At 37.2% G+C, this 16,547-nt stretch overlaps 1 protein-coding gene across 2 annotated transcripts in view; it reads left to right on the forward strand.

The window, feature by feature from the left end:
* Positions 1-2,139: 2,139 nt before the first annotated feature.
* plce1 (phospholipase C, epsilon 1) overlaps positions 2,140-16,547 on the forward strand; it is an 86,621-nt gene continuing 72,213 nt past the window's right edge. The window contains exons 1-5 of one of the 2 annotated variants that reach the window (XM_007571138.2): positions 2,140-2,303; positions 11,624-11,754; positions 13,113-13,716; positions 13,825-14,196; positions 15,053-15,256. In XM_007571138.2, coding sequence (XP_007571200.1) covers positions 13,147-13,716; positions 13,825-14,196; positions 15,053-15,256 — 1,146 coding nt within the window. In that variant the 5' untranslated portion in view covers positions 2,140-2,303; positions 11,624-11,754; positions 13,113-13,146. The remainder of the gene's footprint in view (positions 2,304-11,623; positions 11,755-13,112; positions 13,717-13,824; positions 14,197-15,052; positions 15,257-16,547) is intronic. The other variant, XM_007571139.2, reaches the window with a different exon arrangement.

The raw sequence follows: 16,547 nt of genomic DNA on the forward strand, positions 1-16,547 counted from the left end.
ATGCTTCTAATAACTCATCACCCGGTGCATTATATTTGTAACAGTTATTAAACTGTAAAAAAGTGTATCATTGTTAGGTTATTCAAAATACTTTTTTTAATTCCTGAGATGAATTAAAATGGTCTTATTTGATTATTCAAATGCATGTTTTACAACGAAACCTACATTTTAAGAATACAAAAACAAACTAAACTTGTTTTTATATACTTTTTCGTATTGATTTTACTCAGACACATGTAATCTGTGTTTTTCTTTTGAAACAAGACCAAATTTGTCTCCTGGAGCCAACAGGCCAAACAGAAAATATCTGATTCCAATCATTTTTGTGTTATCTTATATTTTCTGAGACACATCAAACCCTCAGAGTGAAAGCAGAACTTTTTCCAAGCTTTAAATCTGATAACTTCACTCTCTGTTTGCACACCTTAACCATCAGTCATCTTGACAAGATACATAGCAAGTTATCCTTTGCAACATCCCAGTGCAATTTAGCAGTTTTATTAGACTTTATGGAGTCCCATAAAAATGTACCAGAACTTTAGATACACCTTATCTAGTTTCAGGAACATGCATATAAACTGATATGTCAAAAGAAGAGATGTGAAAAACATCTGGTTAGTATCAGTAAATAAGTGTAAGCATGTTGTGGTAGGCTGTGTGAAAAAAATAAAAAATCCTAGATAGAGTGAGAAGCCCCCCCACCCTTCCATTTTTTAATCAGGAAAGGGGGATTCCCAAAGGTTTGCATGTGCCTGGGTGGAGGAGAGTTTGGGGGACTGGATGGGCTTCACATTCCTGTTGGATGGCATCAGACTTCCCATCAGAGGAGCTGGAGGAATTTGGAAAACAGGCCCCCATTTTCCAAAGCTGAAATATAAGAAAAGGAATTTCTGAAAAAGAGCAATAAAAGTACTCATTCTTATTGGTCATTTGCCATTTTCAGATAAATTATTTGTAGTTCAGGGCCGATTTCAGATTCATCTGTCAGTTAAGAGGAAATGCAGCCAATTTGGTGGTATGAGTTACACTCAGTGTTCTAGATAGTGGATGACACAGGACAGCTGTGGCTGACCCTTAAGCTTTTATTTGCATTACTGCAAATGAGCTCTGCAGTAAAAACAAGAAAAAAAATCATTGATGACAGAGGGAACAATGTAAAGGGCATGATGGATACGAAGTGAACGACTGAATACGATGAGGATGGTTACCAGACATTCCAATGCAGTGACACACACTCACACACGGCGGGCTTCTGCAGAACCACGGTCATTGTCCTTCTGTCTGCTGGTTCATGCTGCTAAACAGAAGAAAGACAAAGCTGTTTTGAAGTGCTGTCGGAAACATTTCAATTACTCCTATAACATACTATGAGCACAAAATAAGTTGGAAAATGAGTGGATTTTAAAATTAATTTGTACATCAATTTTAAGGTGCTTTATTATTATAATTATTATTATTATTATTATTATTATTATTATTGTTTAAAAAGTATGAATAGTATTAATCCCTTTATCTCTTTTGTATTAAACCCAGAAGCCCTAGACTCCTGGTTTTAAGACACATGAACAGCAAGAGAAGTCTTACTTTTACTAGTACTTAAGTATAAATAATTTATTTATTATAGCAACTGGAGAGTGCACAGACAGTTCCTTAAAGGGATAGCTGAATTTTTTTACAGTAGAATTCTATTAAAAAATCATTAACAACAAATATTTTTCTCAGCAGTGAGACTTTAGCACTTTATAGAGTGTTTATATAGATAAAACTTTACTGAAGGCTGAAGTTTTTTTTCTTCTTCTGCTGTAAACAACTACAGTCTGAAAAATAAAAACAATCTGCTCATTTAACTTTAAAACGATGTCATGCTAGCATCGTATTTTTAAATGTTAAATCTCTACCTCATCCTGTGACACACCAGTGTTTTGAGGGCTTAAAGGACAGCAGGGTGCCCCTGGCAGCCGTTTATGACCTGGGCTGGCTCTGCTTAGAATCACCGTCTCATCTTTTACACCAGTTGACTGAATCCTCCTTTAAACCTTAAAACGTCCAGACAGCCCTTTTTGTGTGTACCAGCCAGTTCGTGATTAGCTTTTCAAAGAAAATTTTGAATTTTCCAATACTTCGGTGAGCACGTGAATGCACCACAGAGGATAGCTAGGTGTCCCACATCAGCACGAGCTGCAGCGTCAACTGTCTCTACTAGGGTTGTGAAGCAGAGTCCCAGTCAAAGACAACCAAGCAGCGAGCTGAACTCCTGTGTCGATTTGGTTGATGCTGAGGGAATTTTAAAGAAAGACTGCTGGGTAAGTGTGCGAACTGCCACCTCAGACAACTTTTATTACGTTTCTTTGCACGAATCGTTGGGTTCCGAGAGCGGTCGCTTTGAAAAGTTGTTTGGCAGTGAAGTTCTCTCAGAGCTGCTGGACGCTGAAGTTGTCGCTTTCAAACAACGTTTGTTCGTACGTTAGAATCATCTTGTATGCCCCCTCAAGTTTGACTGACAACTAGAAACAGAAAGTTTCATGAAGAGGATGATGACGGGAGTTTATGTGGTTTGTGGTTTTTCGAGATTCCCCGCGCGAGAAGAATGACAGAAAAGCACGTGCTAAGAAGAGCTACGGTTATATTAATGTCCCCGCCAGATTATGTGCCTTTTAATTTTGCCCAAACTTTCATGTTTTCATGTGGTGTATAGCCGGGGACAGCTATCTCTGTCATCCTAACAGCAGGTGGTGTCAGTTTTAAACTTTGACAGGTGATGTCAGTGTTTACACTGGGGGTTGCCTTGGATGACCGGGGGAACTAGTATCTTTTTTGTCCCAGCAAGAGATGAATCACTTTTAAATTGAAGATAAAGGGCTCAGATCATGGGCGTCGCCAGCTTAACGTTGGAGGTTTAGCCCCATCCTGGGACAGAAGTGCCACAGTCTGACAATACAAATTGTGAAAACAAACAAGAAACAAAACATTCACACACACACACACACACACACACACACAAAAACAAACAAACAAAAAAAAAACAGATGTATATATAAAATGCATATAGAAAAAAAAATAAATTAAAATGTATACAAATTAATTTGAGATGCACAACCAAATAGGTAAGTCACAAAAACGTATCTTCAATGTGCCTTGTCCATGGCAGCTCCTTCCAGTGACTGTGCTAGTTAAGACTGACAGACTAAATAAATTCACGACGTGTTGCTACATAGAATTATGAAATAGGCTACTTAAAGAAAAAAAATGAAATGATTTTATTTTAAAATATTTGTTTCAAATTTGGCCAAATTGTTTCAGCATATATAAAATGTCACTATCTGTTAATATTAGCACATTTAAATAAATAGCTATTTGTAATGATATATATTTTTGTTAGTTATTGAATTTTTGTGTTCTTAATTTTATTTTCAATAACTGAATAAACTAAATGTTTATTCCGTTGATTCTAAATATTGATTCTGAATTAGGACACTTTTGACACACGCACACACAGACATACATACATACATATATATATATATATATATATATATATATCTCCTAACCCACAGCTGAGGTTTTATTTATTAATTATCCTTTGCAGGTTGCATGGAGGAGCAGTGTTTTTCATCAGTGCCTTGCAGCTAGAAGGTCCCAGGTTCAGACCCCAGCCTGGGTCTTTGTGCATGGATTTCACATATTCTCTCTGTGCATGCATGGGTTTTCTCTGGGTACTTCTTTCCACTGTCTAAAACCATGACTGTTGGGTTTCTTACTCTAAACCCACATGCAATTTACCTACCGACAAAAACCTCTCTTCGCTTTACTATTATGAATTTGGCACAGGTCAGACAGAAAGCAACTACTTCAATTTTTCAAGTCTCATGCAAAACATTTAAACATAGAAAAAAAAAACCTTCCAATTTCTGTAATGCAGCCCCTTGACGACAGCGATTACCAGTCTGTGCTCACTGTGTGCTAAATAATTCAAGTCATAAACAGTGAACACACTGTGAAATAGGTGCTGCTTGCATAAGATATATCATATTTTTGTTTATGAATTTAGGGGACGATGCCAGAAAGGAAACGGACCCCCTCTGAAGTCTCTAACAGTTATTATTGCTGTTCAGAAACCACTGGGAAGTTTCCCTAGATGACGAGGCCTAGCAACACCTGTGTTTCTTGCCAGGAATGTTGCAAGTTGTATTAATTGAAGTAATACTTGGCTAACAGAGAAAAACAAAACAGTCCAGGTTTCAGGCCTGTATTTACACAGCCAAGAAAGGTCTGTGTTTCCGGTAAACGCATAATGAGGTGTGCACTGTTGCAATGGCGTTTATGCGTTTACCGGAAACTGATGTTTTACAGACTGACATTAGTTTGTGGTGTTTCCATTACATATCTTACCTTGTTTGAAACAGATTAATTGGTAAAATAGTTGAAACATACATTAGCATGACACGCTTGGGCTCTAAAATTGAACCAACATCTCCTTCCATACAGCATTATATAACTGAACTTATAATTTAAGTAGTTGTTTAGGAACAATTGTAAAATGTTTAAAAAAATTTGCTAACATATAAAACAAACAATAACATCCGTTGACACAGTTACTCTTTAGAAATGTTGCATCTAAATGATTGAGGGCAAAGGTTTGTTCTGATGATGAACCTGCAGCAGACAGGGATGACTGGTTGGACTTGTTCGTTCTGCTGTATTGCGACTCCACATACTGAATGGATGACAACACAGTCATGTTGTGTTTACGAACTGTCGAGTTTGTCAGGAACTGCTTGTGGGCTTACAGGCAAGCAGGCCTGAGGCGATGAGATGATAAACGGAGATAAATTCAGGGCAATCCCGGATGGAAACTCTGTTAGAGGCTGAGAATCTTTGTGAAAGTTCTAACAGACTCTCTAAACCCAATCTGACTGAACTTGTGCTACTTTGCAAAGATGGATAGGCAAAAGTTTCAGTCTCAAAATGAGTGAAGCTGTCAGAAATATGCCACGGAAGACTTAATTGCAGCTATTGCAGTACTGGTTTAATGGGGCAGAATACAAAGGTATGCAACACATTTCAGTTTTTAAATTTAAAAAGAAGTCACACCATGTATTATTATATTCTTATTTCACAATTATGCTCAAAGTAGTGCATAATTGTGAAATAATACAAGTGTATTTTTGTGTATTTTACTTCACAAAATTCCTGTGAAATAGATGAAACTTTGTAGTTTCAACTAGAAAACTTAAAAATACAAAAGTTTAAGGAATCTTTTACGGGGGTGCTGTATATTCTGTTGGAAACCTGCTTTGCTGCCACATGCAGATTAGTCACTAACCTTGTTGGGATTAAATGCTTTGGGTATTTTTTCAAATTTAACAGCATTAGGATTAAAGTGAAACCATGTTAACCCCACAAAAATCACTGCACTTAAACTGTGACAAATTATCCCAGCGTGAGTTGTGATGAATAGAAAACCGCTTTCTTTTGGTTAAAGCTGCACTCCTTTGAATTTGTGTGCTGTTTTTTGAGCTGATTTTATGTTGAGTGGATATTTTCATCTGTTTGGATTAATATTTCATGATGCAGTTTTGGCTGTAAGTTATTTTCAATTAAGCATAAAATAAAGAATTTATGTGTTTTAGATTATTAATTACTTACAATTAAATACTGCCTATATGGAAAGTAATGATTTAAAAAAAACCTGTAAGGCTTCAACGTTAAATCCGATGCGGTTGAAAACTTGGGTGCACCTAAGAAAAATTGTTAAGCACATCAGTGCAAAACGTTGGTCTGGAGCTCTTAAAATGCACCAGATCTGAAATCCTCATGTTTTCAGTGTGCAAACCTTTAGAATGACAGACTGCTATTTGATATTTTCATAGACATTTAAAGCAGAATAAGGTTGTCAAAAGCTTTGCCAAGGAATGCAACAGTGTCTTTCACTAAGGTCAGAATTTCTCATAAACAATCATGATCTCACTTATTGATTGAAATTATCACAAAAATATACATTTTGGCTATAGGAGATCATAATAAGAATGACCTAAAAAACTTTGCTGGGAGTTATTGCTTAATACTAAGAACAAAAAAGGGAAAAAAAGCATGAAATAAAATGAACTAAAGACAGACTTTCTGTCTCATTATTGTCTCCGACAGCAAGGAATCCATATTTTAATAGAAAAAAACAACATTTTGAAAGGAAACAGATATTTGGTCATATGGTCGCAGTAAGTTTTTCACCATATGCAAAGCATAATATGGACTCCAGTGTCATTCATGGTCCACATGTGTGATGTTGCCTCCCTTTCTCGGCTGCTCAAGACAAACATTCACACTGAGACAAAGGGGAAGCCTTGTTTAGCTTTCTCCTAAGTGTGAGTTATCTTCCATGCACAAAGTTCACACACACATCCCATTCAAGGCTTCATTCACTGAAAAATCCAGTTTGCTCTCAGTCTCTTGTTACAGACTGGGCACTTTTCTCTTTTCTGAGTAGTTTCCATTGCCGCCTCTCTTTCAGCCCTGCCCTCTAATCAAATCCATATGTCCTACAGATCCCTTGCATGAACACTCTGTTCTGTTTGCAGCAGCGCTCCCCATGAAATCAGCCTGTTACTTTTTGACTGACAGAGAAAGTCCTTGTTCATAATGAAATATGTTTGTTTAATTATTTAACCAGCAAGTAGAAAAGCTCCTAGAATCCCTTTTACTAGAGTGTCTGTCTCACAATATGCAGCTTCCAGGGCCAGTGAAGATAAAACCACAATATACACACACACACTTTTCATATTAATGGATATTTAGAATAAAAGTTAACTTCAAAAAGATGGCATTTTGATGTTTCATCATCTTCGATTTAATATGCCTTCATCGTGTTGGCAAATTTGGGCTCCTATAAACTGGTCAATGATTTGCTCTGCGTTGCTGCATCATGATGTTTTATGAGCTGTTTTTGTGCCTGGTTTGAGTAGCAACCCTTATGAAATGTTTATAGCTGTTGGATTAGACCAAACAATCCTACCACATGAAGGTAACCATGGAGAACGGTTACAATGCACAACAAAAAGCACAACCTTGACCTCAGTGAAATATCTACGACCTTATGTGATTGTTATTTTATAAAAATATTCCACCAATCTTTATTTTGCAGCCTTGTGAGGAAAAAGAAAGAAATCACCAAATATTTGGCATCTCAGGGAACAGTATGATGGGCCATTGTGGATCTTTTCTCCAGTTTTAAAGGCTATCAAATAGGAATTTCTTATTTAAGCGTAACATAGCAAAGGGATTTATGCAAATGTTTGTAAACAAGGAATTAGTTTGTTAATTATGTGGTGCTAGCTAGTCAAAACACACATGATTAGATTTTTTTTTAAGTTAAGTATCTCAGTTAAGTAGTTGACAAATTAGTTTCTTGAACAAAAGCAATTAAAATATGCTATTCTAGATGTGGATGTTAATATATTCACCTCACTGTGCATTTTCAAAGTAAGTCATATTCCTTTAAGAAATATGACTCATTTACAGTCACATGACACATTTTCTTGACTGATCCCTGCTTTGGTACTACCGGGTCAAATCAGATTGAGATATTTATGCATAACCATAATGTGGATCAGCAAGCTTCATAGAAAAAACCCAAACTGTATTTTTTAGTTTTCATTATGCTGAATAGCATCTAGTTTATTATACATAAACTGGTCGAGTCATAGTAAGAAAATAATTCTGAAAAAATGTGTCTTTAAGGACAATAACCTTTCTTTTAAAATTATGGTTTTGTATTGTTTAAAGAAATAGTTTGCAGTACATTTTACACTTAAGGGCACATTTCCAAGTTATCAATTTAATGGTTTGGTCAGATTAAGAGTGGCATTAGTATGTGGCTTTACAGAGCTGTGACTCTCTCATTTTATTTGTGTCAAAGAATTTGTGGCTGTTATAATATGTGCCATGAAATCTGCATCTCATTTGCTTGCAGTTGAGTTCAAGCAGTCTCTTCCAATTCCACTCACACCACAAGCTGTATTATTTTTTTCCCTTGCTCTGAGTTTTGCAGAACAGAAAAAGGGAATTCCTACCTCCCCTGACCTGCCTATTACATTTCAGGAATGTTCCTGATCCTAAACTAAATCTTTGCATGAAGTATTTAGTGGAGTAATTTGGGGGATAAAAGCCAAGCTTTAATGCAGCTCTCCCTACATCTTTTTGAACGCTGATTGTGTTATGTTGACAATAGTCTGGAACTAACTATTCACGACTGTGAAGTGTGAAGTTTTCATCCACAGCCGCTTGTTGATTATGCTTTACTTTCCTGTGCTGTGTGTGAGGGTGGGTCTAATCACATACCAGGCTTTGAGTCATCGTTTGGATGAGTTGGAGGGAAATAATCCCTGCTGAATGAGCATTATAAAAAAGCCTTTCATGTGAGAGAGAAGTCCCCCTATTGAGGGGATAAACAGTGATTTAGGCCAGGGTTTCACCTCCTTAAATACAAACTCATTAAAACAAATTACTCATTAGAATACCAGAAGGCTCCCCATTGTAAACGGACAGTAGTTGAATGTCTTGGGTTGAAAAATAAACTATGGCTTTTGTCTTGCTGTCGGATTTGACTCAAGGCTTTATTATTTGATATTTGACTTCTTTTTATCCATCATCTCTGTGATGTGTTCTGGCACAGGTAGTCAGGCAATCAAAGGCGGTTTTGACTCCTTTTCAAGATGTTAAACTTGATTTCTGGGGCTGTACTTTAATCATATCAGTGACTAATGTGAAAACTTAAAAATAATCTCATGTTCATTGGTCGCTGAACTTGCCTTAGAAGGTCCATTCCTTGTATTTTTTTAATCTCAGTCTGTCTCTGACACACTCACACACTCTTGTAGATTAACAAGAACACCATAATCAGAAAACTTGGCTTTTTCCAAACACCTTGACTAGAGGAGATTTTAAAATCAGGTTTGGAGTCAGGCAGAGAAAATGCAATGCCATGTAAGTAGTATTTATTTTTTGCCTAAAAGCTATATCAGAAGATTTAAGAGATTTTGAAACTGAAATTTGCCCCAGTACTAGTTCTTGTATCTGCTTGACGTTCCTGTATATAATGTGGGAAGTGAAGTAGAAGTGATTGAACATTTTCTTGGTCAGTGCACTTTACTCTGTGTGACCTGGTTTCCAGTCAATGGGTGTGTTTGCACATGTCTGTCTACCGTTCTAGCCTTGGGCTGAGATTTAGCCTGGAAGAGCCATTTGATTTCCCAGGCGGGGTCAAAGTTCAGCTGATAGCAGAAGCCACTTTTAAACATGTGGGAGATGTTTTTTTTTTAGGTTTACTATCTGGAAAGTTGAGTGCATTCATCACCATAGCTGACCATGTTTTTTTTCATGGTATCATAAAGAAAGCTGGTCATTACCTTCTTTGATTTGGAAATAATTTTAAGCAATAATACCAGTCACTTGGATAATGTACCTATGCCAAACATCAAAAGAGATGTTTCCATGTTGAAAGTCTATCACGTTTTAATTTCAGAGATTTAAATATTTGCTCAGCTTGCCTCTGCAGAAGTGAAAACTGCAGTGTGCTTCAGATAGCTAAAACACTTCCGTAGGTTTGTCCTCTTAACCCATAATCGAGCGGGTTCCTGTCATACCATGTGTCACCTTCCATCTTAAACAACATCAGGGCAATGACAACACAAGCTCACACACATGTCAGTATTCTTTGCAGTGTTGTTTGCTGTGCGTAATGTGCTCAGTGGTTTTAAACATGGTTTTCATAATACGCCTAAGGTAGGTGTTAGCAAAATTATTTGTACCAAACATGATTCCAGGTAACTTGGATTAATGGCATGTCCATACAGGTTTCCAGAAAGACAGGTTAAAAAGAATGATTTAGGGCACAAATCATGAGTCTTTATGTTTCAAGGTAGTTATGACTACCTGACTATCAGGCAGGTTGTTTTGCTAGCATTTCATGAAACAGGTTGCACCTGTTGGTTCTCTGAAGCACATTTAGTTTTCACTGCTTTCTCTGGTCAACTTTTCCAAAAGATAACTCGCTAATTAGTCTTCTGTGATATGAATCCAAAATGTTTGTTTTCAGTCTTCTTCAAATGTCACAAATGTTGCTCTTCTTAAACATGTTTCATGTTCTGACATCTTAGCTGAAATGAGCTTCAAACAGGACATTGTGCAACCTGCATATTCCATGAAATCAGATAAAATTCTGAGAAATTTACTGCATTTGGGAATTTGTGTCTGATTTCTGATCTCTGTTTTTTTGTGTGTGTGTTTTTAAAAGTGATTGCAAAAGAAAAAACAGTTATGATACAAAACAGCTCAACTCCAACAAACCTTTACTCTCCACAGGCAGTTTTTTGTATTCCTAAACTGTTTAGAAGATAATTAATTTTGTGAAATTTGTATAATTAGGAATGCGCTCGTCTCTGTTGATTCATCATGCAGTTTGCTGGGATTATTGTTTTGTCACTGATTGCTTAAGTGGTGCTATCTTTTGGCCAAAGGTTATCTCTTTGTGAGCAATCCATTTAATTGAAAAGCCTCTAACTGGAAGTAGATTTATTTTGAAGGTGAAGTGTCACATTTATTTTTTTTCTGAAAGGAGTACTTGTCTGTTTCGATTCTTTGACAGACTCTCCGACTGTATGAATGTAGCACAGAGCCTTGAAAAAAGTCAGCACACATCCTCACCTTGATGTGTTTGTTTGTGTCCTTCTTTCTATCATGCAAAACCCACACCTCATGTCTGGAGAGCCCTTCCTCTTTCGGCCAGGCCCACATTCCAGCTGTGGCCCACACGTTTTGGCAGGAAACTGTGAACTGGTCATTGTAATTATAAGCTTTCAGGTTTTTTTCTTCTTTTTTTTCACAAAATCATTGTTGGCCACTGTAGAAGCCCCAGAACCACACAATCAGTATTTGTGCATGCTGTAGGTTAATATGGGTGTTTTAAAATGTGTTTAATTCTTACAGGTAAAATACTGTGAGACAGCTCTGGGTCACTTAATTTACAAACAGAATAAGTGAAGAAAAGGTTTTCCATGCAAACAGTGCCAATGTAGTTCTTGTTTGTTTTAGCAATTTGTGCTAGAAATGCTGGGTTTTGATGTGATGTCTCCAAAAACAGTGCCTGTCAATGCCGTGGACAAAGAAGAAGGATTTTTTTCCCTTGCTTCTGGCGTTCTAGAGTTAAAATTGACCATCGTGGGTCTGTGTGTGGCTGTTGCTAAGACTTATATTTAGAAACTGGGATAACTAATAGTGATATTTTCATACCAATTATTATACTTGACCAATATGCTTTTTTTTTTCACATCCATGTTTTATTTCCTTAACATTAGATTTTGGCCATTTTTTAAAGTCATAAAATGTGTGCACTTGTAGGTTGAAGCAAGCTGGATTTGCTTTCCGGTCTGTGCTTCTATAGATTTTTGATGGAGAAGTTTCTAGTGAATTCAGATGGTTGTAATATTTTTCTCAAATTTTTGCCTTACCTTATTTGTTTCTTATAGTGGTGAGAGTGGAAGAGCTAAATAGGACTAAGTTATGTTTTGTTTTCTAATTAAACATAAGGCCGTAATAACAGTTGAATTTCTTTATTCTGCTTTCCCATCAGTCTGCAGCAGGAAAACCATGCATCTGAATTATATCCTGATTTAGCCAGAGTTGATGCACATATGTGGCCCTGTAAGCTGTGACTGCGACCACACTATCAAGGAAATTCCTCCATCCTCCAGGGTCACCTCGGTAAGTTTTTTTTTTTTTTTTTATCAGCTGGTTTGTGCAGCTGCAATAGCTTCTGTTTCCACAACACATGCACAGAGTACACTGTTTATAGACATGCTGTCTCAGGATCTTCAGAGGTCACTGGTATCTGACATTACTATTTGTTCCCATGCAGACCAATATATTTATCTAAAATAAGTAATTGTATTTTATGTAAAATGTAGAAAAATGTGTTTTCCCTGTGTTAGCTTAAAACCCGCAACTTTTATTTATGAAAAACATTCATGTATGATCAATGTTTGAAATGTCACATCTTTTAAAGGCATACAGTACATTTTAGAATCAGGAAACAAAAAAATTTTAGAGTATGAAACAAGTACATTTATTGGCTTTCAAAGGGGAAGACAATTTCTAGAACAAGAAAAAGAGTTTTTTGTCACACCCTCTGAAGTAGAAGTTACTAATATGTGGATGATTTTGATGTGTCTGTAATGACACCAGTTTTATAATTTTGTTGGGAGAAAATAAATCACTGGAAATATAAAAAAATGTACATGTGGTTGTTCACTGGAAACAGAGAAAAAGGGAGTAGCAAGAACTTTTGCTAGAGAGGTCATCGAAACAGAAAGTGTAAACAAGCTGGGAGGACGGATCTATCCTCAACCATCGAAAACATGCTTTTTGTTGGAAACATTGTATTTGTTGGAAACATTTTATGCCTGAAACATTTAGACCTGTGAATTTAAAAGAAGGAACAAGCTGGAGCTAAGTGACGATAAAGTACAAAGTTCATAACGTGGCTAAAGCTTGATCACGGATTGACAAGCCAAACTGAGGTGAATATAGATGATGTTTGTGAGCATGAAGTTTATCAGATAACAACATCCTTTTTCTTTGTATTTGTTTCCAAGTCAAACATACAACAAATCCACACAATTGAGTTTTGAAACTTGCTTCTTATGCTGAATGTCAAATAACATTTTGTTGTGAGAAAAGTAATTATTGACAGCCTTAAAGTGTTTGAGTGGTGTGACGAGTGTTGTCCTTGGACTAATTAAAACATGAATTGATTTACATGGCGAAAAGGAGCAGTTTTACCATTACTGGATGTTTCCCTTTCATAAAATATTTTGGCAACTTTCTTTTGGAGAAATTGAGAGCATACATTTGCTGGCATCAAAGTAACAATGCTGGTCAGAATTGGAGCAGAAATAGCTAAATTTAACCTGAACATTGAATAGTTTGATGACAAAGTCTGTCCTTTCTTTCAATAAAGATATTCATGTCTTTATTTGCATATTTGCTAATTGATGTAAACCAGACCGTCTTATTTATTCTTTCCTTCTGAAGTGTCATCAACTTTTTTGTTAAAACTGCAGAGAGATTAACAACAGATCAGAAGTCTACAGGGAGATGGCCACTGAGGGAAACCAAACTGAAGTTGGCTCTGCAGCAGCATTCCACCATGTTTCACCTCTATCCAGTGGGAGCAGACCCAGCAAACACGACAAATATGCAACTAATCTGCAGGAAGCAAGGCGGAGCTCTGACCAGCGGTGGCTCTCAAAGCAGCGGAGCTGTCCTTCACTCCTCCTCCACAGGAAGCCGTCGTGTGACGATGTCAAAGGGACTTTTTTGGACAAACATTGTGAAGAGTACAAGTGCAACTTAAAAGTCATCAGTCCCAAAGAAAAAGTGTCGAAGGAAGTCTCAACTGCTAAACATGTTGAAAGAAAAACTACGACATGTAGGAATAATTCAGAAGGACCTATGTTCCTGGACAGTGCAGAAGATAATATGAATGAAGGTGGAAACAAATCTACCAGTAGTCCATGCTCCTGTGGCATGTCTAGCTTTGAAAGAAGTATGAATTCTTGCTTATGTGACAACCCTCAGCACAGTCCTAGCCCCGGCTCCAGTCCTGTTCAACATTGTTACCTACGCCGTGGGAGCGTGCCTGTGTCCTTCCTGGCTTTTCGTAAGGTAGTCCAAACGTTTTTAATTCAATTTAATCTTAATTTGTGACTCATTTAGCATTTCAGAAAACTGCACCAGTGTTTTATATTCTGTTGTGCAACCTTTTCCTATTAGGGTGGTCCCTCCAGTGAGCCGAGCTCTTTGGCCTCCTCTCCCTGCGGCTCTCCCCAACTCTGCCTCCGCAAGCATCACAAGAACGGTCACATTTCTCTGTGCCAACTCAAAGATGGATATTCGAGTTTAGAGAGACTAAATAGAAGGCCCAAGATTAAAGAATGTTCCTTGGATAAAGTGTTCTCTCAAAGTCCGTCTCTGGAAATGATACCAACAGCACTGGAAGCATCCGCAGGAGGGGCCACAATCTGCAACAGTGGGAGCAACAGCAGTGGTGAGGAAGAGGGAGACATCCTGTCAGATAGCAGAGAGTTTGACAGTAAAAAACGTTCCACTGTGCTGGTGAGGCGCTACTGCAAGAATAATGAGAAGGTATTTACAGTCTTTTTTTTTATGGATAGCCCCTTGAAAAATCATTCATACCCCTTAAACTTTTCTTACATTATTACAAAATGTATTGTAGTTTCTGGATTCTCTCCAAAAAGTAGTTCATAATTCTGAGACATCATTCTTTTCTTCCAAAAAAAAGTTGCATGCAGTCCTACCCCTAAAGAAAATTCAGTACAGCACATTGTCTTTAGAAGTCAGCCAGTTAGTAGAAAGACTCCAAACTATGCATGTTTTTCTTGTGGCATAAATCAAACGGTTCTGTGAAAGTTTGTTAGAGAACATCAGTGAGAAAACAGCATAATGAAGACCATGAGCCACACTAAATAGCTGTGAAGTTTAAAAGAGCGTTAGGTTCATTTGTCCACTTGTGTACATAAAACAGATAAAAATTTGTTAAAATTCTCAGAACTGAATCCAATAGAAAATCCCATGGAATCTTAGTTTGCACAAATTTGAACAATAAGCAAAAAATTAACTTTGTAGATGCATAAGGCTGGTTGAGGTATAAGTCAAAAGACTTGCAGCTGTAATTGCTGTGAAAGGTGGTTCATTTAGGTCTTGAATCAAGCATACAAATACACGCCACACTTACATGGTTTTAGTGGTAGAAAATTAAAAACAAAGCAATCATTTCCTTCCAACTCAAAACTTCTTGCTATTTTGTGTTGGAATACCACATAACATCTCAATAAAATACATTGATATTTTTGTTTGTGTACTAACAAATGCGCTCAAGATAAAGCACGTTTGATGATGTCTCTGATTATCTATTTGTATGTCTTTAATTAATAGATTTTTAAAAATTATTCTCAAATGCTTCCTCATTTCTTTCCATTAGGTGATCAAGTCGGTGTCTGCAGGAACCAGCGCAATTGTCAAAGAATTGCCGTCAGGTTGCATCTCAGAGGACACCTGTGGAATTGTTATTGAGCACGCAGTCTGGCGTCCTCGCAAAGAAGATTTGTGGCCAATCTTGACACGTGCAGAACATTTCAGAGTCTGCAGGGAGATGCTTCGTTCTGTCAGAGTGAGCCCACACCTGGTAAGAGCAGCAGATGGCATAGAGTCTAAGCTGGAAACATGTCATGATAACAGTTCTGAGTATTAATTTATCTAAAACTGAAACTTTTCCAAAATTGCGTTATACTCATTGTTATTATTTTGTTTTATTTTAGCACTGGTTTCTATTTTGAAACCTACTGGTCTCTGATAAATTACCGAAGCACATATAGGGAAGGTTTTAGGGAATTGAATGGATGTGCAGTCCTTCTCATCTCCTGGTGAAAAAGTTTTGCCCAACTCTTTTCTATGCTCTGATAAAGCAAGATAAATCTGCAGAAAATTCCTGATTCAGGGGAGAAAAATGGTTCCCTGCTATTGCTCGCCTCTGTTTTTGTTGAAATGTTGTGCCTCTAATGCATGGAAGATGAATAATTTGTACAAGGAATACGTTAATAGAGCATGCACTCACACACACACACACACACACCGAAACACAGGCTCTTTGTTCATGCGAGGCCCCTGCTGTGGAAAATGATTTATTCTGTTAGTTCTGCTACCCGTATTACTGACAGACTGAATGACTGAGCCCTCTCTCTCTGTTTGTGTGTATGTGTAAATGGACTGAGCTGAGTTGGCATCTGTGTTAGATTTACAGCCACAGACATTGTACAGAGATGGAAGATGGAGGCTCAGAACGCTAGTGGGCTATTATCAAGTTTCGAAACAAAAAGTGTTTCGTCAACATGAAAACCTCTCACTGGAGCTGTTTCACTTTGGCAACAAGCATTTGGAGACCAGACTGCTTTTCCCCACCTAAGTTTCAGCAGAACACAATAAATGATAAGCCATGCTGTTCGGTCCTTGAGGAGGGAACGTTATTCATGGGTTGCCGATCAGCAGCATCGCACAGGATGCTCTCCTGTTGTTTTATTCCGCCTCTTCCTGTAAAAACTCAGAGCACAAGGAAAAACAAAAGCTCCAGGACAAATTAAAAACTCTGAATTATTCAAGGTTGTGCTGAGGTAATAATTACACTTTGTCTGTTTTTTGTTGTAATGCAGCCCGAGAGAAAATTAGGAAAAACATTAAGAAGATGATAGTATGTAATAAGCCAGTAAACTAATCAACTATTTTTATTTGGAATTAGTTAAGCACATGTACATTGTTTTGCACAAGTATTTATATTTATATAAAGTGGACCCGTGGTATTCACAGGGATTAGGGATCAAAGCTCCCACATAAATAGCTAAAATCCCCCCTCTAAAAATTCCAATAACTGCCGATTTTGATGGTTCAAACACCACCACAACATACATTATGCATTAACATAC

The sequence above is a fragment of the Poecilia formosa genome, unplaced genomic scaffold (genome assembly GCF_000485575.1).
Source record: "Poecilia formosa unplaced genomic scaffold, Poecilia_formosa-5.1.2 Scaffold274, whole genome shotgun sequence".
Taxonomy (NCBI): Eukaryota; Metazoa; Chordata; class Actinopteri; order Cyprinodontiformes; family Poeciliidae; genus Poecilia; species Poecilia formosa.